Source organism: Haliotis asinina, chromosome 12, assembly GCF_037392515.1.
Source record: "Haliotis asinina isolate JCU_RB_2024 chromosome 12, JCU_Hal_asi_v2, whole genome shotgun sequence".
Classification (NCBI taxonomy): Eukaryota; Metazoa; Mollusca; class Gastropoda; order Lepetellida; family Haliotidae; genus Haliotis; species Haliotis asinina.
The window spans coordinates 10,269,090-10,296,847 of NC_090291.1; the positions used below are offsets into that span (position 1 = coordinate 10,269,090).

General features: G+C 40.4%; 4 protein-coding genes across 4 annotated transcripts in view; 1 reads left to right on the top strand and 3 right to left on the bottom strand.

Moving 5' to 3' along the window:
* LOC137257721 (protein MTSS 1-like) overlaps window positions 1-27,758 on the bottom strand; it is a 288,334-nt gene that overhangs the window by 20,209 nt on the left and 240,367 nt on the right. The gene's annotated exons all lie outside the window — the stretch shown is intronic.
* LOC137258060 (neuropilin and tolloid-like protein 2) lies at window positions 293-7,153 on the top strand. Its single transcript, XM_067795609.1, has 5 exons — window positions 293-455; window positions 2,415-2,654; window positions 2,947-3,093; window positions 4,823-5,055; window positions 5,688-7,153. Exons 1-5 carry the CDS (start codon window positions 380-382, stop codon window positions 5,778-5,780), a joined length of 789 nt encoding a protein of 262 aa, XP_067651710.1. The 5' UTR covers window positions 293-379; the 3' UTR covers window positions 5,781-7,153.
* Window positions 10,252-16,598, bottom strand: LOC137257863 (uncharacterized). Its single transcript, XM_067795350.1, has 5 exons — window positions 16,337-16,598; window positions 13,888-14,124; window positions 13,167-13,310; window positions 12,684-12,916; window positions 10,252-11,947 (listed from the first exon to the last, which is right to left on the bottom strand). Exons 1-5 carry the CDS (start codon window positions 16,425-16,427, stop codon window positions 11,882-11,884), a joined length of 771 nt encoding a protein of 256 aa, XP_067651451.1. The 5' UTR covers window positions 16,428-16,598; the 3' UTR covers window positions 10,252-11,881.
* On the bottom strand, window positions 18,089-25,083 carry LOC137257864 (uncharacterized). The gene is made up of 4 exons (XM_067795351.1): window positions 24,868-25,083; window positions 22,612-22,848; window positions 20,827-20,976; window positions 18,089-19,792 (listed from the first exon to the last, which is right to left on the bottom strand). The coding sequence occupies exons 1-4, from the start codon at window positions 24,944-24,946 to the stop codon at window positions 19,551-19,553; spliced, it is 708 nt and encodes a 235-aa protein (XP_067651452.1). The 5' UTR covers window positions 24,947-25,083; the 3' UTR covers window positions 18,089-19,550.

Consider the following 27,758-nt stretch of genomic DNA (forward strand, 5'->3'; position numbering starts at 1 on the left):
GCCATCTACAGAAATATTCTATGAATATTCAGAATATGTAAATAATCGAATCTGGACTAGACAATCCAAACATGATCAACAGCATGATCCAGACAGTCGCCTCTAACAAGCACAAGTTATTGAAGATCAATTCTACCCCGGACTCTTCACGGGTAAAGACCGACAGCGTGCAACGTACATTAAATATAGCTCTTACGTGTGAGGACATGCATTCATATACATGACCCTTGACCCGTGTCAACTGATCTGGACGCGTCACCGCCTACTTAATTGATATCGGATACGACACTGCAGTGTCATATGATCACTAGCCTGCCATTGTGCTAGTTAGACGGATAACACACTTGTGGTAAGTGCGATCGTCTGGGACAACACCACAATGGCTTCCTTTCGTCTCGTCGTTACCGCGTTGACTCTCTGCATCATCAGTACACACGGCTACACACCTACTACCTGTGAGTACATGTTTCTTGTGTAGCTTACAGGGTCTACATTTATATCCTTAGTGAGTGTATAAGCAGGAAATATGTGTACTTCCTCACTGAACCGACTTCATTATAGTGAGAGAGTTTGGTTTTTCGCCGCTTTTAGCAATATTCCAGCGATATGACGGCGGGGGACACCAGTAAATGGGCCTCAAACATTGTACCCATGTGGGGAATCGAACCCGGGTCTTCGGTGTAACGAGCGAACGCTTTAAGCACTAGGCTACCCCACCGCCCCCGATTTCATTATACGTAGAATGAGGAGGTAGGTATAATTAAGAAGTAGGTATAATGAGGGATTGGATGTAATTAAGAAGTAGGTACAAGGAAGAATTAGGTATAACTAGAGAGTATTGTACACACCCAGCCCTGGTTGATATCAGACATGAATATATGCAATCGGTTGATATCCTGCTTCCGGCATGTTGTCTTGGTTAACAGAAGATAAGGAGGACAGTCCTAACTTTATACCAGAACGTGTGGGCGCTATAAACATTATTCTAGCGAAGTATCTTCTTAGATCCATTATCGTGAGACGCGGGCGACCTAGTGCAGGAAATAATACTTTATTACACTATACATGGGGTGAGGTGGAATTGTGTTCCTTCAGCGTCGTTTACTTAAGCGACGTCTCATGATCGCAAACGTGAAATTATATGTTGAAGCATGTTCCCTCCCTGGATTCGATCCCTGAATATTCAGAACGTCAAACCAGTGATATTGGCACCGTGTCCCGGAGCAGAAAAAACCCGTCAGGAAACTATTTATGTTTTCATGAATATGTACGGGAAATGTTCATTTTGTCAGCTTTAATTCGGAACATCATATGAAACGGAAAAGCTAATACTGTTTCAAGAGCCTTAAATAGCTATGAGTTACATAGGTATATTATTCAATATACAAATAGTTCTGAACCTTCCGTATAAACTTCTCAATGCAACTCTAGCTGCTACGATGGCTACAAAAAGTGTACAGTGGAAGTTGTCAACACCGACACAAAATTTCAGTCCCATTGGCGACTTGAACATTTATCATCAGCTCTACAATCCGGCACATTGCCTAAACCAGATTATTTCTTCAGTCCCAATGAGTGCCGGTTATGACAGCTTCCACTGTATATGGTTGCCTTACATGTTTCATTTGCAATCCCAGTACGTCAGTATCTACATTAGAAACGTTAGAAAATTATGAACTATACAAGATGGAGTTTCAACGTACAGCTCAGTTACCTCTAGAGAGTACACTGCTTAACTGTCTGGTGTTGTTTTATACCTGACTCTCAATATTGCAGCGATATGGCGGCTGTCTGTAGTGACCAACTGCTTGGGAACCATTTTTCATGATTGGATACAAGACACATTTCTAACTAGGATCTTCACCGACCCCCGCTAAATTGATTTGGCACCGACGGCACTTTCGAGATGCTTTAGAATGACTAACAAAGAAGTTCTGTTTTTTTTTTATAAATATGACTTTTTGCAGTGGAAAGGGTGGAGCCGTTTCAAAAAACAGAGGTTGTTATTGGGATTTGAAACCTCTGATTGACTCATAAGACTCGTCTCAGAGGTTGTTCAGATTTAAATCTCTGACTGACCAATAAGACCCGTTTCAAAACGAGGTTGTTACTGAAATTTAAAGCCTCTGACTGACTCATAAGACTCGTCTGAAACGTTGCTGTTGCTTTTGTTGTTATTTAGATTTGAACCTCTGACTGGCCATTAAGGACCGTGTCAAACAGAGGTTGTTGGGAATTAAAACCTCTGCCTGACCAGAAGGACCGTGTCAGAGCTGTTATCAGGATTTGAAACCTCTGACTGACTAATAGGGACCGTTCAAAGGTTCTTAATGAAATTTGAAACCTCTGATTGACCAATAAGATTTAAGTATGCTAGAATATTAATTATTCGTCGCATTGTGTTCGGAAAACAGACTACATGGATGAAGAATGTGGCTTCAGGATAACTAGTTCCAAGGATGCGAGACTGAGGCTAACCTACCACTCTAACACCCATCTCTACTTGAACTGGCAGTGTACTACCTCATTCAGGACGAGTGTCGTAGGGGACAGGTTGCAGGTTCGGCTGAGGACCATAGACACTCTTTCATCCACCAGATGCCGAAAAAACTCCTTGCAAATACTTGATAGCAATACACAGACATCTTTGAACGGTAAGTTATCATCATATCTAAAGAACAAGAATATAATACGGGGTTTAATTGGCCATTTGCGTTAAACATACGGACATAATTATATTTTGTGTCATAATTTAACTTCAAATCGCTTTCTTTTGACAGACCTCTTAGAACTAGACGAATGGTTTTATCATATATCGAGATTAGGGTGTGAAACAGATTTAGAGATAATATTTGGGATTTAGATGAGGGAGGACACTGGGAGGAGGAGGAATCTGTCTCCACATTGTACACTGTACCCACTGAAGTACCATCTTTGTACGACCAGGGCCATATGGCGACTGTGGTACAGTAGTGCGCACCAGAACATACCAGACAAGTGGAAATACCGTCACATTCAAGTTCAAAACAGACAGCACTTTCCAGTATGGCCAGTTCGACATCCTCATCACGTCTTTCAACACAGCTGACAATGGTAAGGAGTGAACTGATTAGTCAGGCTGCTTTTAGTCGTATTCCAGTTTGACGGCGGGGACATCAGAAATGCTTTCTTCAGCTCAATGGAAGAACATTGAATAGGGTCTGATATGACATCATCTAACAGGTAACAATGGTGAGAAGTGAATGAGTTTAGTTTTACGCCACTTCTAGCCATGTTCCAGTGTCACGGTGGGGACATCAGGAAACGTTTCACAGATTCATACCGAAACATAAGTCTCAATAACCTATTCAGAAAATGACCTACTTTTCAGATGATCCGAATTTTCTCGTGTGAAAGTGTAAATTGACACCACAAACAACTCTGGTTAAACTGAATTCCAATTCTTTGTTTCATAAAAACATGGTATTTACAAACGAATTTCAATTTTAAACTTTAATTGCACCGTCATTCTCTACTATATGTCGAGGTTGAAGCAGCATACCTTAACTATGGAATCGCAGACTGCCACTGTCTGATGAGGTCGTAAAACGATTTACAATGCATCTGGCTCACTGGTTAAACCTGTTATGTGTTGTTTTGAGCTTATTGAGCGTAGTTCTGTAACGCACAATGAGGTTGATGTAATATCAGTTCCGTCAGAGACCGCTAAACTTTTCTAGCGGCAGAGCCTCGTTTTGATATTTCCACGATTTCCAGGTTTCTGTTTATCAGAGCTCGCTGTACAACATAGCACGCCGTACGGCGTATTTACTAGGATTAGAAGGAGATTAGTGTTGCAATATACAACTGCGTAGACTTATCAAATCACACTGATTAATATTTATGCATCCAGTTAAATGACATAGTAAAAGAATACTGGACTGGTTATCACATTAAGCTGCACAATAGGACAGAACCAAGTAAACAGGAAACGAGACTGTTCTGTAATCAATGTTTTGACATGGTATCTAAACAGGGAATCGAATCCGGGTCTTCAGGCCTACATGGCATCATCTTCATGTATGAAACTAGGTGTACAAAATGCATGCTCTAACCGCACTGTTTGTACACCATCAAACAGATCCTACCTTGTGACCAACCAATTCTCACTAATCACCTCTTACGAGCGTGAGTGAATATGATTTTTGCAACAGTCTAGCAATATCTCGAAGGGGGCATGATAAAAAAGGTTTCACACACTGTACCTATTACTGGAATCGAACCGGGTCTGCGGACTAACCCTCTAACCATTGGGCTACCCCTTTACCGAAATTCGTACGAAAGCCGATTATATATGACGTTAAAACAAACGGTCCAATGTCCCAATATCCTGACATTCATCCAAGATTTTATTGTTTTACACCACACTCAGCAATATTCCAGCTACATGGCGACAGTCTGTAAATATTAGAGTCTGGATCACACAATCCAGTGATCAACAACATAAGCATCGATCTTCGTCATAGGGTTACGATAATCTTCTCCAAAGTTTTTTTCTTGAACAAACATGCTTTCTAGGGTTCAGAATAATTGTTCTGGCGTCAGTTTTGATGAAGCATGTTTATTTTTATTTCTGGTAGGAAAAACAAATTGTGTTGAATTAATTTGAACGTTATTACTGATACGGTATCGACATTAATGGCGCTCTGAAACGATCTCCGTTCAAATAAATGCTTTTGGACTAAGCGTCAAAGTACTAGTATGCTAGGTATTTCTTTGTGAAATACATATCTTCTGTAAATCGTGTACCTGTATATATTTAATTACCTTTATTGGCTTCCAGGAACATGTTCTGCAAGTCGATTTGTCTGTGATAACGACCTCTGCATCAGCAACAGCCTGACATGCAACGGCTACAACGACTGCGGTGATGATAGTGATGAGATCTACGACTGTCGACTCAGTGGAGGGGCAATAGCCGGCATAGCTGTGGGCGTCATCGTCTTCCTGGTCATCTGCACCTTCTTCGCTGTCGTCGGCAGAGCAAGAAGGAGACGTTACCAAAGACTTTGCGAGGTACGTGTGAGCTTTTTACGCCGCTGTTGGCAATATTCTACCAATATCAAGGCCGGGGACACCTCTAATGGGCTTTCCACATTTCGGGTAAAACCAGAAAAGGGGTTCACACCTTGTACCCATGTGGGGAATCGAACCCAGTTCTTCGTTTGTGTGCGCATCTAACGCTGTGAAACGTAATGAATGCTCTAACCACTCGGCTGCCTCATCGCCCCTTTGAAGAGGGACATCTAGTAACTGAACCCGTGTATTCATCGTGATGTTATGATTTAACAAAGACTCTATGTCACCGTTCCGAGAGTGAGGACAGTTTCACGCCAGGTTTAGAATATTCCACCAGCAAGACGTTTGGAAATGGGCTTCACATATTGTACCCATATAAAGAATCGAACTCTATCAATCTTCTTCACAAGCAAAAGCTTTCACTGCTTGCCTATACTGTCTAATATCTAGTAATCGATTAGCCAGTACATGTTTACTATAGTAATGAGAATTCAAAGTTAAATAGCGAAAAAGTATGACTTTGGCGTTTTAGGATTATATCAGTTTATTTCACCGTAGTCTTTGTTGTGTGTTGATAATGAGAACGACAATGTCATGTGTACATTTATGTCATGTGTATATTTTTCCAGGCCAAGCCCTACCCAGCTGTGCATACCACGACGACGGTCTACCCAAGCAACGCACACACCCAGTATAAACAACCGTCTTACCAGAACTGTTGATACCCGTGCATACACACAGACCCGTCAGTCACATTCTTCATACCAGACCTGTTGATACCCGTACCAACACACAGACCCCTCTGTCACAACCTTCATACCATGCCCGTTGATACCCGTGCCAACACACAGACCCGTCAGTCACAACCTTCATACCAGACCCGTTGATACCCGTGCATACACACAGACCCTTCAGCAACAACTTCATACCAGGCCTGTTGATACCCGTACCTACACACAGACCCGTCAACCACAATTTCCATTCCAGAACTGTTGACACTTGTATCAACACACAGACCAGTCAGTCACAACCTTCATACCAGACCTGTTGATACCCGTGCATACACACAGACCCGTCAGCAACAACCTTCATACCAGGCCTGTTGATACCCGTACCTACACACAGACCCGTCAACCACAATTTCCATTCCAGAACTGTTGACACTTGTATCAACACACAGACCAGTCAGTCACAACCTTCATACCAGACCTGTTGATACCCGTACCAACACACGGACCAGTGAGTCATAATCTTCGTACCAAACCTGTTGAAGTCTGTACCAAAAACCCTCGTTACCAACACACAGAGCCATTCGCCACAACCACCATACCAGACCTGCTGATATCCCTACCAATCCGCGTTGCAATACCAAGAACTACTATCAACAACCGTCATACCAAATGACTACTATCAACACCTTCGATTCACCTACCACCAGATCCACCGATATCAGTGCCATGTTAAGAACTCACGGGACCACTACCAACCTTCTGATAAGACTCACCAATGCACCATATAAGCTGACGTTGAAAAGAAAGTATACGCCTATTCTTTTACCAGCATGTTCAAAAGAGACAACGTAAATGTTTTGGAAAGTGTGTGTATTGTGATTACAAGTCGATATATTTTACCTTGGATATCATGAAATTCATGAATTGACTCGCACGTGCATGATATGCACCAGCAGTAAGAGATACAGTCGACGCAGATTGTTAGGAGTTTACCTGTTAGAGACACAGAAAACACTGCCAATACTATCAGCATTGGGTCGATCGAAAACGACCCAATAGAACGTTACAGGTCTGTTTCGATCAGCCATAATCTCAGAATGTTCGGCTGTACTAGTCAGACCGTTATCGGACTTAAGAGGTCAACCAGACTGGTCAGACATCTGATAGTGACCATCGGGAGAGTGACTATGACCTGCAGTGACTATCAACGTCGCAGTACAGTATCAGTGTTGTCTTGGCAACAAATACACTTTGTGTATTTACTTTTCAATGTCAGTATTCTCGAAATTCCACGTGACATCACTTTCCAGCCATTTGTACATACATTTTGTTGTATATTTTGGAATAAATGTTCTTCGTTGCGATACCGAGTGTTCTGGATTGCGAAAATCTCCTTAAAGTGTTGGTAACATGTCTGTTTATATATGACGACAAACGGTCGAAAAGTAAACTTTTGAACTAACTCACGTTATCATATTTGAATAGCTGAATCTGGACCATACGAGCCAGTGACTAATTCAAAGCAGCCCAGACCAGTGAGAAGTGACAACATGCAATGAGACATTAGACAACCCGCCCATGCGGTCCACTTTAGGCGTTGCTATCGACTAAGGATCTGTCATGTATTCTAACCTCTGAACTGTGATCCTTTGTTTCCAGATTCTATCTGACCATTTCGGCTTATCAGTGTATTGTGGACTATGCGTTTTAAGCCAATTCATAACACATTGCTACGATCAAAGTTACAAATTCTTAGACTACGGACGTCTTGAGAATAAAACAACCAAAGCAACACATTTCACATTAAATTCGGCTTTTCTCCCACTTCTTGCTCACGTGCTAGAGCTATATCTGAAACACAGTCAAGAGCGGCGTAAAATCCCACTCACTCACTTTATCGGGTTCATTATCTATCTGAATTATCTGTCGTATCGTGTTTTATAGCACGTTATTAATATCTGCTTGGTGCACAGTTGATATTGCACCAACCAACGTGTCACGTTACACGTATGTGGGATGATATCATAGTTGTTGTTTTTTTTCCAGTAAAAGACCGTAGGCCCAAACTACACTCAAAATGAATTTCGATTGTTATTGTCGGTGGCACAGTAATCATTCAAGTGTGTTTAAAAGGATCCTTTTAACATAAAATAGATACGCGGCAACGGATTTTAATGTGTCTACATTAGTTTTCTTGAGAAGATTTGCTAAAGAATACAGTATAAGGCTTTTCAACAAATTTTATGACAAAAACCTCTCTTGTAGTTGTGAATAGGAATCACACATGAACAGTACATGGAATTCATCTTCAATATAGTAGGAGGTGAGTGCTTTTAGTTTTACGCCGCACACATCAATATTCCAGATGTTCCATTAATATTCCAGCTATTCCATCAAAATTCCAGCGGCGGTATGTAAATAAACGAGTCTGGACCAGACAATCCACTGATCAACAGCATGAGCATCGATCTGCGCAACTGGGAACCCATGACATGTCAACCAAGTCAGCGAACCTGACCGCCCGATCCAGTTAGTCGCCTCTTACGACCATCACAGTCGCCTTTTATGGCAAGGGTGGCTGAAGGCCTATTCTGTCCCGGACCTTCACAGGTAGATTTCAATATAGGATAGACCTTAAGATTTACATGATAAACAAAACCTTTGATTATAGTCAGTGGTGTTATTTTAACCTCACTACTACTGAATTGAGCTAAAACAGCTCCTAAATGTGTAGAAAGGTTAAATGACATTTAACGCTGATATGAGTGAGTGAATTTGGTTTTACGCCGCTTTTAGCAATATTCCAGGGATATTACGGCGGGGGACACCAGAAAATGGGCCTCACACATTGTACCCATGAGGGTTTTCGGCGTGACGAGCGAACGTTTTAACCACTAGGTTACCCCACCGACCCACTGATATGAAATACTGATTTAAGTTGGATTTGGAGGAATTATTCATGGTAAAGCACGAGCACTGTTTTAAATTATCTGATAATCTTTGTTTAGATAAGCTTATAAACATCTTTACATAGCCAAGATCTTGGCTCAACCACACATATCCAAAACCAAAACTGTAAAGAAGACTCAACTTTGGATGCCCACGTTCTTCTACCACCATCATCTGATGATTTAAGTATAAAATAGCTTTGCAAAGGTTATCTGTCATGAGGAAGTTGTAACAATCTACAGCAATATTTCATTACAAGTCGTATAAATAAACTGCAGGGGCAATCTATCACATTCACCCAGCGCCATTGGATTACAAGGCAATCCATATATTTTAAGATACTTTTTACAAAAAGCAAGCTGAATTGATTCAATACTTTTACAGCAAGAGGTTCCCCATATTTCTGAGCCATAGCATGCTATTGATGCGATGTCATATCTGTTGAATCTCAACATGGACATGTCGTTTATCTGTTTTGTTTGTTTTGTGTTGATGGGATGGTGGGGTAACCTAGTGGTTTAAGCGTTCGCTCGTCATGTCAAAGACTTATTCATTAAACGGGTGAATATGTTCGTCCAGACATATCCTTTTCTCGGAAGCGACGATTCAGCACAGCTGTGTTGGTCTTAAAATATTTTCCTCGACAGGTGAGTTTGTTTTTCCCCGATTTTAGCCATACTCCAGGGATATGACGGCAGAGGGACACCAGAAATGGGTTCCACAGATTGTACCCATGTGGGGAATCGAACCCGGGTCTTCAGAGTAACGAGCGAACGCTTTGACCACTGGGCTACCCCACCAGGCTCATGTTGGTCAGTACCACTGTGCTCCGCGAGGGGCGTTCATCAGTACAGTCTGGTATCCTGTTTGCTTATTCTTTATTTCTTGTTTAATACGCGAATTTACTACATACAATGAAACCTCCTAATACCAGCATCTGTCTAATCCAGCACATGGTGGTAGCATCGACATAATAGAATCTAGGTCACACAAGCAAGTGATTAAGAGTATGAGTAATATCCAACATCAGCGAGGTATGAAGAGTTGCAATCCGAGAAGTCCATTAGACAGACGACCCATGCATTTAGTCGCCTCGTTCAACAAGTATCTGTGGTTAGGGACTTAACCCTTCGAAACGTTTGTACTAATGCAAACATACAGTCCAATGTTATATCAAACTGATGGTACCCACGTAAATGCTTCGAGCTATCTACGGTTCGACACAATCGAAATAAATTATCTTTTTAATTCCAAGGGACCGAGCATTACTTCGAGACAACATTCAAAGAGCGGTGTTTAGCTAAATTTCACATGGTGATCAGGCGGCAACATCGACACCTCTCTCGATCATTCCTTCACGTTCAAGTTAATGATAAAAAATGTTCAAAAAGTAACTTTTGAAATGACTGTGATTGCCACAGACAACACCGAGAAGTAATGTTTGTGTAATGATCGGGTTAAATGGAGTTCAACGTATCTAGCTCGGTGCGTTTGTAATTGATGACAAAACTCCGGCAAAGTTTAATTCGGACGCCAAAAACCAATCACGGAACAAAAGGCAATAACAAACCTCGAGCCGTTTGCCTCTTAAGGAAAACGATGATTTGCAAAGAAATAAAACTCGGGAATATTTTGGTTTATGCCACAATGGTACTTGGCGGTGGATGCCTTGAATCCACTAATATCTGGTGTGTGTTATTTTTGTATTTTCAATGAAACATAGTTGTTTAAGAAACTATCAATATATCTGTACGGGCGTGAAAGGATAAACTACGATGGTCATGTTTTACGTCGCTTTTAGCACAAATTCAACATTGTCAGGACACGGAAATACAAATGGCGAGATTGACAGTTGGGTGGATTGTTGCTTAACACCACAACATTCCAGATATATGGTGGCAGTGTGTGAATAATCGAGTCTAGACCAGACAATCCAGTGATCACCAGCATCAGCCTCAACCTAAGCAATTGGGATACATATGTCAACAAGGCAGTAGGCCTGACCACCCTATCCCGATAGTGGGGTCTAACGACAAACAGTTCTTCAGTCATAGACGATTTGTATTCACATGTTGTGTTCCTGTCAAGGAATCACACTGAGACATGAACAGATCATGGCATCGAATGCTCACGAATAGTCAGCACTGTACATTCATATACACTTACGCTTGTTTATAACTACAGTCAGTCCATATCAGAAATGATTGCCATCTCAGGCGTTGGTGTTTGATAAAAAAATACATAACTATAAACAAATGAATAATAATTTTAGCGCCGTCCTTCCAGATTTGCTCCTCAGAGTCGATTACAAGTTTCTGATCACTATATTAACTTTGGATTAGAAATCGAACTTGTAGGCCTCAATACAGAAGACGTTTTCAAAAGTCTACAAAATGATGAGTAAGTTCATGCACTCGTGATCTCTCGTGGCAGCAGATTCCACAAAGTTTCAGCCTTCACAGAGAGAATGCCCTGTCACCCATCTTGGTGTTTGTGTGTGGGACTATGGTGTGAGCGTTGGGAGCTGCCCTGACAATACGTTGTGAAGCAGGGATGTAAAATACAACTGTTCAGTGTCACTGTACAATGATTTGTATGTAACGTCAGGACTCCAAGAGGGGGCCAATGTGAACTGCTGAGCACTGGAGTGATGTTGGTCATCTCTTTTCTCCTTGTGATGACTGAATCCTTTGGAGAAGTTGCACTGCCGCAGCACGGTGGATCACTGCGTTGCACCAGTCCAGACGGGAAGTTGATTAACTGTAAGTCAGTAACTTTGCAGTGTCTTCCTCCCGATGTTTCACAGATGCCAGGATGCCGATTCAGCGACAGAAAGTACTTAAGTGACGGATGTTTGATGTTACAGCTTTGTAACCATTGGATGAAGACTTCGGCAGTCCTCGGCAGGACGCCCACGAGTCCTCTACATGGTTCACAAACACGATTCAGACGAAAACCAATGAACACTTCGGCCTTATGATATAATGGGACTGACGGTCAGCGGTGTCCTTCCTACTGTCCACTGTCCACGATATGGAAGGCTTCCACTGATGGTACACCAGCATAATGTTCATGAGACGGATGTGGACATGGTTGGATGAACATCTACCACATAAAGAGTTAAAAGGACGACTGACGCAGTATCAGTAATTCTGGTACCCTCCTCTGTGGGAGCCATGGGGATGATGGGGGCCATGTTGGCTGGAATTCTGGAAGGAAACGAATAACAGTCTGTGAACAGTACCGAGGAGGGTTAACAGAAGATATTTATTACTCTTTCAGAAGTGAGAACTAGAAAAAGTCTCGTACATCGGTGCTAAGTCGTCCGACGACTAAGCTATCTCATCGTGTCACAAATGCGTAGAGATATGCTCATGATATCAATCAGTTCATTGTCTGGTTCAAGATCGATTATGTACATAACCTTTACAACAACAAAAAAAACATATTTCTTGTACGATATCAAATTTGGCAAATGAACAATTTCGCCATCTTGACCTGCTTTGAATATTCAAAAAGGGGTTACTGAAACAATCAGTGTAGGAGCAGAGACGTAGCTACCATTATTATAAAGAATGGGCAAGGCCTCAATACTAATATACTGAGGGAAAGACATAAGGGAACACCACTTCATGGCAGTGTTCCTGTAGTTATTTTCAGATTTCCTCCCACAGCGGTATTCAAGGCTGGTGATGAAAACCGGAAAATATCAAAGACACACTTCAATTTTCCCGTGTTCCCTTACCTGTTTCTTTCAGTATATCATCTAAAAATAAAATCTTTGCAAACCTATCGGGCTTACTACGTGCCTGGAGAGTTATGCTTTACACACTATCCATGAAAAGAATCAAACATCAGCGAACGCTTTTACCACCATACTACACCAACGCCCCTATTGAAACAAAGACCGTGAATAAGATGAAAACATTATAGAATGGGCTTTACTCGAGTTAATCGTCTGTATTTCCTCCTCCTGTACTGGGCGATGAAGATGATCAGCGAAACGACAACAGCAGCAACCAAGACTGATGCGACGGTGATGATCACAATCTTGGAGGAGTACCCACATCCCTGTATCTCGTCAGACCCGTCCCCGCAGTCGTCAAAGCCGTTGCAGGTCACGTATACTGACACACAACGCTTGTTTTTACAGTGGAACCTTTCGGGGGGACATGTGTCTGGAACACAACAGAACCACGTGTTCTAAAAATACAAGTTAAGTACAATATATAGAGTTGAACCACATATTGTTACCTCTGTTAATCTACGGAAGTTATAATATGGGGCAACGGAAGGACTTCTTTCCAACTTGAAATACAACTTGGGGACTGACTGATCTGCACAACCATTGTACAGGGACACTGAGGGTTTTGGGGTTGGATTATGTCAAAGAAGATTGATCGCCAGTAATCAATGTGAATTCCTGACCGTTACTGTGAGATATTGCTGTAACCAGCATATCAAAGTTTCCGCGTTGCTCGGAGGAATCTGTGTGGAATTGAAACGTGAGATCGCTTCCCCCTGATTCAAACTGTCCGTTAGGTGTCTCTGTCCCACAGTCACCATCGGGACCTGGAACAAAACTAAGACGTATATAGAGAAACTTGGAAATCTCCCATTATAGCAACCGAGCTCAGACTGCATAACCCGAACACAGACTGTGCCTGTTTGATGGTAAACACCCCAGAAGCTAATCACGTGACATGTCAGTAAATTGTTTTCATACTGCAAGGCGACAGGAAAGACCTCTTTGGTCAGCGCCGAAACGTCATGCTCATGAAATTGCTTCCTGTGCCCTTTGCCCTGTGCCTTCCTGACTCAAATGCTAAAGTTCTGTCATGGTACAAGCGACTGAGGGGTACAAAAAGGTGAATGACGTGTTCTCATTGTGTTCTTATCGACGCATCAATAAGTGAACAGTGATGAAATTGAACTTTTTTGGACATGCCCAGGGGCAGGCTTATTTTTTATTTATTTTTTTTTCGGAAAGCTGGTATCTGAAATCATGAACATCGGTCTACGCAGCTAGGATACGCTGACATGCATTCACCAAGTGAGCGAGCCTGACCACCCGATCCCGTTAGACGCATCTTAAGACATGCATGGGTTGCCAAAGACCGGAGTAAGACTGAATGTGGTTGGCACTCACCATTCATCAGTGTCCCGTTAGATGCATACACATTCAGTCCATTCGTCCTACAGTTCTCACTGCTGAGTGTGTCGAAGTCCCGGAACAATATAAGAAGCATCTCCCCTTCCGTATCTGTTCGTACGATAACTGTACACGTCCAGTTGACCTTGAGTGGAAGGGCTGGGTCAGCGGTCAGCTGAATCCTTGTGTCAAACACGGAACGGATTGTCAGGTTGCATTCTTCGTTCATGTAGTCTAAAATATCAGAAAGGTGAACACACTTTATAAAGCGTACATGCTTGTAATAATGCTCATTCGGGGATTTCAAATGGCAGCTGCCAGTAATTTATGGCTGGAACCATTAATTTGGGGGTTCATCTTAATGGGTGTTGACATAACTGATCAGCAAAAGAAAAGCAAGTTTCGAAGAAATGAAACCTCACAAAAGTAAGGTTCATGCTTATGTCTTCTATATTAAATCTTGACAAAAATCGTTGCGTTTCTTTTGCTGTTCAGTATATTTATAGAACATTGTTTTTATCTGAAAATAAAACTGTCTTAAAATAAAAGGTAACCTGTATGTGCACCAAAGTAACGTTTACCCACAAGACTGCCCTGATTTATAAAAAGATACGAAACTTAAAGCGACGTATTTTCTGCTACCTGACGTTGTCTAAACGTTGTAATACCTCGCGAGGGAGCCGTCAGGTAGCCAAGTGGTTAAGACGTTCGCTCGTCACGTCGAACACCCGGGTTCGATTCCCCACATGGGTACAATGTGCGAAGCCCATTTTTGTGTCCCCCGCCGTAATATTGCTTGAATATTGCTTAAAGCGACTTAAGATTAAACAGATTAAACTCATTCACTCACTCCTTCTTGCGAACGCCTTGTGCCATTCCAGGAATTCCCGTTCACATAACGGCAACTACGTTACATAATAATGACAGTGATATTGCAATAGTGTTTCCTTGTCACATATAGTCCTTCTTGTCATACCACGATAAAAGCACATTGGCACGCGCACGTCTGTGCACGCTAACGTCTCACTGTCTACTCATTGTTCGCCAGATAAGAGTGGTTGTCTTTATATTCGAGGACTTTCAACTTGTGTGTATTGCATGTCTGCATTCGTCATACGTTGCAAGCAAATAAAGCATAGGTCACTGTCATGGTAGTGTATTAGCGTTGCAATGTAAACTGGATTTGTAATCTACGTAGAACATACGTTGATCTACTTAGGAATACCTTATCTGTGTACATATTACCGTTATTTCGTGTCGCCAATTTCCGATCCTAGGTGGATTTAGTTTAAACAAATTCATATCTATATATTTGGTTAAATGATTCGGAGTAAGTTATTAATTTATTTTCATTTATCCTTTTTTTCTATTTTCAAAACTTAATGAAATCATTTCAAAGTGTCAGCGTTAAAATAAACTCTCGTAAGTTCATTAGACAAACCTTTTAGACTACTTCTTTCGAGAAGCGGTTGAAAGTTGAAAGTCAAACAAATAAGATTATTAATAAATACAAAGATTAAGCAAAACAGACCCTGAACTTTTCTCGATTACTGTGGTTGCTAAATCGATGATGCGATAGTAGATAATACGTTTCCCAAACCCGGTTATATTAAATATGTAAATTTAAGTTGTATCATCTCCGTAGATGATAGCATGGCGGATACATCGATGAAAGCATTATTTTCGTACATCGTCAAAATCTATTTAGACGTGGACACGCTCCCCTAACATATTAACATAATTCGGTGAAAATAGCTAATTAGTATTTATGGAATGGATTAAATTTTCAGTTTGGATCGACATTTCGGGAGAGGTCAGTAGCATAATGGTTAATGCGTTGGCTTGTCACACCCAAGACCCGGGTTCGATTCCCAGCATAGGTATGTGTGATGCCAATTTCTGGTACCTCCGACATTATAGTCCTGACATACTGCTAAAAGCGGCGCAAAACCATATTCACTCACTCACTCCGGCGTGTCATTGTGAGCTTGTAAACCCCCTAATCTCAGTCACTGGTACAAAGAAGCTGAGGGACATAATCACGTAGAGTACAATGGATTCTCATTACAATGCAAAAACTAAAGGCACGCTGCTATCATTTACATCACATTTCATGCGTGAATTACTACATACAAAAAATACATTACTGGTACAATATTGAATAAAGACGCCTTCAACTGATGCCATGTCTTTCGGGATAAAAAAAAATCCCCAAACGAAATTGATATAAAGACTTTCACTCATTTTTAACCACGTTTGTGTGCAAGGTTGTATTTTTCAATCGAATTCAACAAAAGTCCAGCAATATTACAGTGGTCTGAAAATTAGAGACAATCCAGTGATTGATATCATGAGCAACGATCAACGCCGTCGGGTTACGCTGACACGAAGGCAACCAAATTAATCATAGTTGCTAGGGACTGTGACAATGACAACATATACTTACGTATGGTAGGAAAATGGGTGATGCCTTCTGCTCTGTTGTGAAATGTACACACGCCAATGAGAACACACATGAAACAGATCAGCTTTTCCATATCAGTCAACTCCGAAACCGAAGCAGTATCCTTGTCTTTAAGTGACGACAATGAAATATAGGACGGTAGAAGTGATATTGATTAGATGCGGGTAGAGCGATGTCTGATGTGGAACACGAATGTATGAGATATACATTGCTCATCGAAGCGATAAGATAACGTTGTAAGTATGTGGTGTGATGTTAGTGAGCTATAGATACGGCGATTGTGTACGGGTTGGAGACCAATAACAACACCCAGATGCAGTTTAGTCAGAACTATTATTTGTCAAAGTCACGTGAGCACGATAAATATAAGATAACATTTTTTTCAGTTAAAAGTACGGATATATATACTGCTCACAAAAAGTAATGGATGTTGTAGTTAAAAGGGCACCAACACAGGAATATGGATTGCTTCAAGTTCCTTAGGTATATTTGAGGATAACCATTGGTCCACCTTAGCATGTTGCACATTGACCACCCGGTGTCCTTAGATCCGGAAACTTTAGACCCAAAGCCACCAGGGGTTGGTGCGAAAACTCATACCATGTTTCACTCGTGCAAATGGCAAAATAAATATGCAAAGATGACTATAAATGTCGGTCTAGGACCATGGCCACCTATCATTTCACCACTTTCCACAAAAGATTACGAGAAGACAAAAGACTTGGTGCCATTGAGATGTTCCAGGCCGGAAGAACACAAACCCACACTGCAGCACATCTGGGTGTCTCGCAGTCTGTAGTCAGCCGACTGTGAGCGCCTTAAGCTGCCACTGGAAGAGTTCAGGATAGGCTCGAAGTGGCCCCACCGAGATGTACAACCAGACGTGATGACCAGCCGATCATCACTTGAGCCGACCGTGATCGTCAACAAAGTGCGGTACAGCTTCAACTACCCAGATGGGCCTCTGGGAATCTACTTTACGGAACCGTTTCTATGCCGCACACCTTCGAGAATTTTGACTTTATAATTACATCCCGTTATCCCTGACAAACCGTCAGAGAGACTGGCAGACCAGGAGAAACTGGTGTCGTCGTCATGAGCTGTGGAACAATGCTCGGTGGCCCCATGTGATGGTCAGCGATGAGCCAAGTTTCACCCTGGTCTTCAATGACGATCGTCACCGTGTTTGACCATGCACTCGTGAACGCCACCAACTAGCCGTCATGGTTCCACATGATCGAAATGCTAAGGGGGACTGTTATGGTGTGGGGAAAAATCAAAGGACCGATCTACACATCTGCCAAGGAAGAGTCACTAGTGTCAACAACCGTGACCACATCATCACGCCACACGTAGTGCCGTTTGCACGGATTCTTTTTCCAGGATGATAACGCCAGAGCTCACCGTGCTCGCGTTGTCCTTGACGTATCTCCGGAATCACCAAATCCAAACTCGTCTATGGCCAGCGATGTCTCTCCACCTTTTAACCCCATACACCATGTGTGGACATGCTTGGACGACGTGTGCAGGGCGGCTTGGTAGAAATGGGCGTGGCCCTCCAAGAGGAATGCCAGAGAATTCCTCAGGTTGACACTGGTCACCTCAGTAGGAGTATGAGACGTCGATGGCATTCTTGTTTGGCAGCTAATGGTAGGCTAACCTGTTATTAGCAAGTTTGTGATATTTGGGTTACAACCCATGGTGAACTTCGCAGTACTTACAAAGAACATCTGCATCGTTATCAAAGTTGATTTATTGAAACCTGGTGGTAGACATGTTTGTTTCCACGTAAAAAGTATTCCCCACTGACAATTAAACATACGTTTGCTTCTGTTTCCCCTCTGTTTCCAATATCCCCTATTTTGTGTGAGTAGTATATATACGAGATGAAATACTGAAAGCCAGATTCATGCATATGTTTGTTTGTTGTTTTGTTCTGTTTTGCTTTGTATACTTTTGTTTTGTTGTTGTTCTCGTTGTTTTGGTTTTCTGCTCTTCGCCCATTTTCTTTCTTTCTTTTTTGTATTCTTGTTGTTTTATATTGGTATTGCTTTGCTCTGCTTTCAACAATATTCCAACTATGGGTGTTTACTCACTGCGAGTCATTTGGAAGAACTTCAGAGTGATTACTGCCTAGAGGCCGAATCATACTTGTAATGATATTTGGCGAGTTAGATGAATTTTGCACAACAGAGGATCATGCATCAAATTGCTGAAAAGCACGTGCAAATATCGTGCATTTGAACGACTGCGTTTTGCTGTAAAGTTTTTGTTAGGAATTCGCCAATTTTCATTGTTTTCTATTATTTACTGAACTCATGACAATAATTTTTTCAACATTACGAATGTGGTTTACATAGAGGATACTAAACGACCTCTCGTGTAATGATTTGGGGTCGTATTAAAATTTTAATGTGTCAAGCGCTATAAAAATGTCACTTCAACTTTTTAAATCTGTTTCATCTGTTTGTCTGTTATACCAAGCATATGACATAAAACTACCATTAACTGTAACTGATATTTCTTGTCAGTCAGTCAGAAGGTTGCATTGGTTTCAAAAAATAAGCCATTTCTGCAATTATGCCAGAACATGTTATGGGACAGTGTGGTTTTTGGCCAATTTTAACAATATTGTATATAGTATACAGTATGCGGTAACGAAGCATCTAACAATCGATTGATTGCAATTAATCGGTGCCAGAAACGAAAACCTGTGGATAGTTTTAACTGGTTCCCATTGATAAATGCGCAGCGCAAAATACAGGATGTTTAGCAGCAGACTTGCAGTTTCATTGAGTTTATGGTTTGAACTGTTTTAACTGGGCTTCAAGTTCCTTTCTGAGACTGAAATTGCTTCAGCGCGTGCTTATTTCATACAAAGTCTACATTCATTTAGCAACTGGCTTCAGATGAGACCATTCAAGGCGTATAAATACAACTTCAACATGCTAATAATCAACTATAAACACGAGCAAAATCACACATTTTGGCCATCCGATCTCCCTTTTGTCGACATCGTTTTTTTTACCCCGCAGTGGGTAATATTCGGCTATATATACCGACGATCTGTAAATAATCAAGACTAGACCAGACAATCCAGTGGTTAATACATATCCAGCACGCAATAGCCCATTGTAAAATGTTTTAAAACCACAGCGTGTTCACACATTTTGGCCACCCAATCCCCAGTAGTTCTTCACTGGATGTGCATGTACTGCGCACGTCCTCTCATCCTCCTTCTGATGACGACAATGATGCCGGCCACGGTGACGAGACAAAGTATACCTCCAAAACAGATGATGAGAATCTCAAAAATGCTCGGACGACATGCAACAGTTTCATCGGAATTGTCGCCACAGTCGTTGTAGTTGTTACAGATGACGTCACTTGAGACACAGTTGTCGTTGCTGCAGTGGTACTCGTGATGATCACAAAACCCTGAAATGTGTAACAGTGTGTAACATAGAGTAATGGTTACATTTATCATCAGTTATTTAGAAGTAAATCTATTATGGGCGACAATCAAATATTTCATTGCATATGTTTTGCAGCCATAGGGTGGCAATCAGCTGCGCAGGGTTACGTCCCTTGGGATCAGATGATACACATATCATGGGTTCGAATCCCAATCTGCACCAAGATTTCTCAGATTGTTGCCGCAATGCACTTACCGTGGTTGTAGGTCTGAACGAAAGAGGTAAGCAGAACGGGTTTCAGTCCCACATTAAGCTGTCTCACATAACGTGAATACTTCTCGAAAAGGTGTGACACTCACTCACTGATGCAATAAAAGTTCTAAACGACAATGAGACCAAAGAATAAACACGTATCAATCTGCAGATTCCAACACGTATCAATCTGCAGATTCCAACAGGTATCAATCTGCAGATTTCAACGGGTATCAAAATCAAACTATTGATAAGCGTATAAATATACCAAGGAGCAAAAGAAATGCCGCTCTGTCAAGTGTTAAAATAGAAGACGTAAACACGAAAGTTTGGTTTCATGTGATTTCATTTTTTTCGAAGTATTGTTCATAAGTAGCTTTAAAACGCAATAGCTGATATTTATTTTGAATTAATGAATAAAATGGCGACACATAATTCACATTATTAAATAACCCCCATATATTCCAGCTATATGACAACGGGGATCCAAGAAATAGGTTTCACGGATTTTTCCATGTGGGATAGAACCCTGACATTCAGCGTGACGAGCGAATGCTTTAACCATCCGACTACCCAGGTGCTACAATGCAACGTTATTGAATTACAGTAGGCATAATTTAACACCAAACGAAACATAATGTTGTTGTTGTTTTTTTAAGTTTTAAAATGGATGACATAAAAACGAAAGCTTAATTTTATGAGATTTCATTTTTTCGAAACTTGCGCTTCTTCTACTGTCAGTATATAATTTAATAATTAACGGAGAGAAGACATCAGCTTTGAATAAATGCAGCATCCTCTCACCATCCTTAGCGAGCCTGAATGCAGATACGAGAAACTTGAACCCCCCGGGGTCCGTCACCCCCTCGTCCTTGTGGTACTCCCACCAGGAGTACTCCCCCGAGGTGTTAAGCGTGGGTCGGGACAGATGCTTGCCACATATCCCTGGAGGGTCTGGAATAGAACATTATTAAGTGAATGTTAATTAACGCCGTGGTTTTGTCAACAACAAAATCCAAGCTGAAGCAGGACGAACAAGGGAGATAATTCAGTGGCTACAAGCTTGTTTATCACAACGACGGTGTTTATTACGTTTCAGTGTATATGTTGACACCGTTATCAAGCAAGTCGCACACATGCACGAGCGGCGGGATAGCTCAGCGGTTAAAGCGTTTGCGCTGTGTGTTAGGCGCGATGAACTAAACACTCACACTGCTAGCACATCCCTACGACTATCAATGTACAGCTGGATGAACTAAGACAATGTGGATGTAAGTATCTTCTCTAAGGATACTACGCAAATATGCCCGTCTCGGGACCCGAACCTAAGTGCTGCCACTGTGGGTCGAGCCTGGACCTTCAGCGTGATAGGCAGACGCCTTACCACTGCACTATAGCGCTCCACGATACCTTACTACGATAATGAAAACGTATTTTCTCCACTCACTGTGAAAACCTTTACCACGATAGAGAAGAAATATTTCTCCACTCACTGTTAACGCCTTTACTACGATTGGGGAGAAATATTTCTCCATTCACTGTTAAAGCCTTTACTACGATAGAAGAGAAATATGTTTCCACTCACTGTTATAGCCTTTACTACGATAGAAGAGAAATATTTCTCCATTCACTGTTAAAGCCTTCACTACGATAGAGGAGAAATATTTCTCCACTCACTGTTAAAGCCTTTACCACGATAGAGGAGAAATATTTCTCCATTCAATGTTAAAGCCTTTACTACGATAGAAGAGAAATATGTTTCCACTCACTGTTATAGCCTTTACTACGATAGAAGAGAAATATTTCTCCATTCACTGTTAAAGCCTTTACTACGATAGAGGAGAAATATTTCTCCACTCACTGTTAAAGCCTTTACTACTATAGAGGAAAATATTTCTCCATTCACTATTAAAGCCTTTACTACGATAAGGGGAGAAATATTTCTCCATTCACTCTTAAAGCCTTTATTGAGATAGGGGAGAAATATTTCTCCATTCACTCTTACAGCCTTTACTACGATAGAGGGAAATTATTACTCCACATACTGGTAAAGCCTTTACTACGATAGAGGAGAAATATCACTCCACTCACTGTTAAAGCCTTTACTGCGATAAAGGAGAAATATTTCTCCACTTACTGTTAAAACCTTTGCTATGACGGAGACTCCAGATGTACATGTACCACTACATTTATGCTAAAGCCTTTTCAATGGACAAAACATATGTATGATCACACCAATAAATCTTAACTCTTTATTCACAAGACACTTTTCTCCACTTAGTATGGTATGTTTTATAACACTGGAGAAGAAATATTTCTCCACTTACTATTAAGTGTTTCCTGTTATGGAGAAGGCGGAACTATTTCTCTACTTGTGCTTAAGTCTTAATTGTAATAAATAAGGTGAGATTTCTCCACTTACAATTACGCCTTTGCTACAATGGAGAAAACGGATATATTTCTGGAGATACAATGGAGAACATACATTACTTTATTTACTATTCAAGTTTTGTTCTAAAGAAGGAGACACATTATTTCACTTACAATTAAGCAGTTATTATCATAGAGAAGATAAATTACTTCACTTACTATTAAGCGGTTGAGCATCAGAGTTGAGAATGTTCAGTGACGTCTCGTTACAGAGGTAGCTCGATGTTACATTAAGATAAATAGGGGTTATTAAGAGCCGCTTCGTAGTGTCATTCGTCATAACGACAACGTTACACGACATCTCCGACCAGTCTGCCTGTGTGGTATTCTCTGTGAACTCCAGTAGCATGTCCTTCGTGAATGATATTACCTTGTCGCATTCCTGGTCGAAATAAACTGAAATAAAACATGTTCATAAAACTAAAAAAGTAACATTGATTTATACAGTAAATCATATTCTCGAAATCCGACAACTGATCCAAAGGCAAGAAAGCTGATAGGAGTCTCGATGGCGTTTGGCAATTTGGTAAAAATACATGTGTGTACGTTGATTTATAGCTGAGCATCTCTACGGTGGATATTAGTCGCTTGATGAATAAATTATTATTTAGTTTAACACATTAAGATGAGAGAGTTGCGATGATCCTGGCGCAGTCGGGCTGGTAAGGCTCATCATCAGTTCAAGGCCATTGCCCCTCTCCACGCAGTCCAGACAGCGAAAGGGACTTGTCCCACGAAGTGCTGCCCTGTCAAACCCTCCAAGAACTTTCCGGAGAATATGAAGGCTTCCCAACATTGCAACCTTCTGCATTACCCAGATTGTCTGGAGGACTGTCTGTGCTCCCGACGGAGAACCCGGGCACTCTCCTGATCAATGCCAAGAGATCGGGAGGTACCGAATCAAACTGAATTACGAAGAAGGAAGCTGTTTTGGCTTAATTCATTGTCTCTGCGAACATATACCGATTTACACCCATTTATCAAAACATTATATAAGAGAAAGGAACACTAGAATGTGGTTTAGAGGCTATCGATTATTTTTTTAGGGCGATAGGAAGAGAATAATCATAATGTCAAAACTCGGTCCCATGTAGTTCCAGAATTGGTCAATAAAAGGCGTAAACAAAGTGTGACGAGCGAACGCCTTAACCCAAGGCTACCCAAGTTACTATGAATTTTATGTACTGCTTCAGATCTTCAGTAGCGTGTAAGGCCTCCCCATGCGTTCACATCTGCCAAACCACGCTTCCTCTTTGACTGTCTGGTGTGTGAATACATTATTGAGGAGGTGACGCAACTGTTTTGCAAAGAAGTACCAAGATCCGGGGTTGGTTCCTGACATTGCGCATACGTCTATCATAATTGTGTAGATCGATGCTCATGCTGTTGGTCACAGGATTGTCTGGATATTGGACTGCCTAGACATAGCTGAATATTCCTGAAAGCGACATTTGGTACAGTTAAACATTCGTCGTGACAAAGGGTATAAGAAATCTCCCATGAACCAGCAAAATATAACACTGACAAGTCTAAAATATTCAAGAATATGTATTGACCAAAGAGCAAGATACAATGATCTACAATAGAGGTTTCTAGTTTCTAAAGTAATGGGTCACAAATATAATATCAACTCGCTAAAGTCTTGGGTTTCAGTGAGAAACCGTTCTACTAAATCTTTTACAGCGACCTTTTTTGAATGCAGGTCAAGCGTTGACGAAGAAGCAGACAGATACAGGAAGGTCGAATGATGACACAACGCCAGTATTACTCCTAGTGTAGGTTCCTGTGTGCGTCAGACTAGCTGACTTGGTTGGCTCCCATTTGTGCAGATCGAGATTCATGTTGTTGATCATTGGATTGTCTGGTTCAGACTCGATTATTTACAGACCGCCGCCATCTACCTGGAATATTGCTGGGTGCGTAGTGCCAAAAATACTAAATTTTATTACCGTGATACGAAATGTGACCCTTAACAACTATCGCTCAAAGCTCCAAACATTGTGACCCATAATAACTACCACTCAAAGCTCTAAACATTGTGATCTAGTAATAACTATCACTTAATCGATGACAATACAAACTACAGCAAATACACTCTGGTAACACGTTAAACAAGAAACAAACAGGTTTCATGGGAAAAAAACAGCCACAGGTCAAGCAGGTCTCATACGTTTACAACGCTGGTGAAGTCTCGATTAAGGTTAAAGTGCTGGCAAATCTACGAACATAAACAGAGATTCGAACCGATTAGAACAGAATCCAGGCACTACCAAGAACCGTAACTTTGCACGTACAATCACAATCCTTACACAATCGTTCTACTGCTGCGCCATTGTTACACTGCCAGCATTACTCTGAACAACACGTGGCAGTTCGCTATTGGTCCATATCAAACAATTCCAAAGTCATACTCACATGTCGATGGTGTGTAAGTACATCCTGCTAAATTATAGAATGCAATCCAGCTGAATAAAATGGCAATTTTAGCAGCCATGTTGTCGAGGTGGTAGACTCTATTCTTTCGTCATGTTCAAGTTTCCTTCTCTGGGTCAGACTGCGAACGTTATCAGTACATATATGATGGTGATAACTCAGTACAATAACATGACATGTGCCTGGTTATCTGTCGTAGTCTGTGCCTGTTTACACCTGACCGACTCGAGTTTACTAAGCTAAATTGTCTAACGTAAAAGTAAAACTGTTAACATCTAGCCGATTCCACTTTTCTATTGTTAATTGCCCAAAGTAATAGTACTACTGTTTGCACCTGGCCGACTCGTCTTTGATAGGTTTAATTGCCAATGCACATGTAGAGCAGTTTACACCTAAACGATTCCACTTTTGTATGCTGCTTAGTTGCCCGCTGTAACAATAGTACTGTTTACACCTAACCGACTCTATTACGCGTCTTAGCCAATCTCGAAATAGAACGGTACTCTAATTTGATACAGTTTATTTAATTGCCCGATAAAATAATAGTATTGTTTACAGATTGTCGTTTCGACTGTTGAAAAAAATGACCCGTTGAAAAGTGGACGTGTTTATTGCTTACCGATTCGATAATAAAATGCATAATCACCCGTAGTAACACTGTTGCAGTAGATCTGTTTACACCTAACCGACTCAATATTAATATGGTTAATTGGCGGATTTAATAGTCGTCGTGTCCGATTTTGATATACTTGATACTTTACATAAATGTGGTCCATTTTCCACACAAAATATTTGTTATGAACTGACTTGATACTTTATATAAAGGTGGTCCATTTTCCACACAAAATATTTGTTATGAACTGACTTGATACTTTACATAAATGTGGTCCATTTTCCACACAAAATATTTGTTATGAACTGACTTGATACTTTATATAAAGGTGGTCCATTTTCCACACAAAATATTTGTTATGAACCGACTTGATACTTTACATAAATGTGGTCCATTTTCCACACAAAATATTTGTTATGAACTGACTTGATACTTTATATAAAGGTGGTCCATTTTCCACACAAAATATTTGTTATGAACTGACTTGATACTTTACATAAATGTGGTCCATTTTCCACACAAAATATTTGTTATGAACTGACTTGATACTTTATATAAAGGTGGTCCATTTTCCACACAAAATATTTGTTATGAACTGACTTGATGCTTTACATAAATGTGGTCCATTTTCCACACAAAATATTTGTTATGAACTGACTTGATACTTTATATAAAGGTGGTCCATTTTCCACACAAAATATTTGTTATGAACCGACTTGATGCTTTACATAAATGTGGTCCATTTTCCACACAAAATATTTGTTATGAACCGACTTGATGCTTTATATAAAGGTTGTCCATTTTCCACACAAAATATTTGTTGTGAACCGACTTGATGCTTTATATATAGGTGGTCCATTTTCCACACAAAATATTTGTTATGAACTGACTTGATACTTTATATATAGGTGGTCCATTTTCCACACAAAATATTTGTTATGAACTGACTTGATACTTTATATAAAGGTGGTCCATTTTCCACACAAAATATTTGTTATGAACCGACTTGATGCTTTACATAAATGTGGTCCATTTTCCACACAAAATATTTGTTATGAACTGACTTGATACTTTATATAAAGGTGGTCCATTTTCCACACAAAATATTTGTTATGAACCGACTTGATGCTTTACATAAATGTGGTCCATTTTCCACACAAAATATTTGTTATGAACTGACTTGATACTTTATATAAAGGTGGTCCATTTTCCACACAAAGTATTTGTTATGAACTGACTTGATACTTTATATATAGGTGGTCCATTTTCCACACAAAATATTTGTTATGAACCGACTTGATGCTTTACATAAATGTGGTCCATTTTCCACACAAAATATTTGTTATGAACTGACTTGATACTTTACATAAATGTGGTCCATTTTCCACACAAAAATATTTGTTATGAACTGACTTGATACTTTACATAAATGTGGTCCATTTTCCACACAAAATATTTGTTATGAACTGACTTGATACTTTATATATAGGTGGTCCATTTTCCACACAAAATATTTGTTATGAACTGACTTGATACTTTATATAAAGGTGGTCCATTTTCCACACAAAATATTTGTTATGAACCGACTTGATGCTTTACATAAATGTGGTCCATTTTCCACACAAAATATTTGTTATGAACTGACTTGATACTTTATATAAAGGTGGTCCATTTTCCACACAAAGTATTTGTTATGAACCGACTTGATGCTTTACATAAATGTGGTCCATTTTCCACACAAAATATTTGTTATGAACTGACTTGATACTTTATATATAGGTGGTCCATTTTCCACACAAAATATTTGTTATGAACTGACTTGATACTTTATATAAAGGTGGTCCATTTTCCACACAAAATATTTGTTATGAACCGACTTGATGCTTTACATAAATGTGGTCCATTTTCCACACAAAATATTTGTTATGAACCGACTTGATGCTTTACATAAATGTGGTCCATTTTCCACACAAAATATTTGTTATGAACTGACTTGATACTTTATATAAAGGTGGTCCATTTTCCACACAAAATATTTGTTATGAACCGACTTGATGCTTTACATAAATGTGGTCCATTTTCCACACAAAATATTTGTTATGAACCGACTTGATGCTTTACATAAATGTGGTCCATTTTCCACACAAAATATTTGTTATGAACTGACTTGATACTTTATATAAAGGTGGTCCATTTTCCACACAAAGTATTTGTTATGAACCGACTTGATGCTTTACATAAATGTGGTCCATTTTCCACA

What these genes read in the sequence shown, in the direction of transcription:
- LOC137258060 (XM_067795609.1), top strand. Translation starts at nt 380, where the DNA reads ATGGCTTCCTTTCGTCTCGTCGTTACCGCGTTGACTCTCTGCATCATC. An exon ending in CGGCTACACACCTACTACCT is followed by an intron (nt 456 to 2,414) that starts GTGAGTACATGT and finishes TTCGGAAAACAG; the next exon opens with ACTACATGGATGAAGAATGT. An exon ending in TACACAGACATCTTTGAACG is followed by an intron (nt 2,655 to 2,946) that starts GTAAGTTATCAT and finishes TTGTACGACCAG; the next exon opens with GGCCATATGGCGACTGTGGT.
- LOC137257864 (XM_067795351.1), bottom strand. Translation starts at nt 24,946, where the DNA reads ATGGCTGCTAAAATTGCCATTTTATTCAGCTGGATTGCATTCTATAAT. An exon ending in TACTTACACACCATCGACAT is followed by an intron (nt 22,849 to 24,867) that starts GTGAGTATGACT and finishes GTTTTATTTCAG; the next exon opens with TTTATTTCGACCAGGAATGC. An exon ending in TGATGCTCAACCGCTTAATA is followed by an intron (nt 20,977 to 22,611) that starts GTAAGTGAAGTA and finishes GTTCTATTCCAG; the next exon opens with ACCCTCCAGGGATATGTGGC.
- LOC137257863 (XM_067795350.1), bottom strand. Translation starts at nt 16,427, where the DNA reads ATGGAAAAGCTGATCTGTTTCATGTGTGTTCTCATTGGCGTGTGTACA. An exon ending in CACCCATTTTCCTACCATAC is followed by an intron (nt 14,125 to 16,336) that starts GTAAGTATATGT and finishes CTGATATTTTAG; the next exon opens with ACTACATGAACGAAGAATGC. An exon ending in AGCAATATCTCACAGTAACG is followed by an intron (nt 12,917 to 13,166) that starts GTCAGGAATTCA and finishes GTTGTGTTCCAG; the next exon opens with ACACATGTCCCCCCGAAAGG.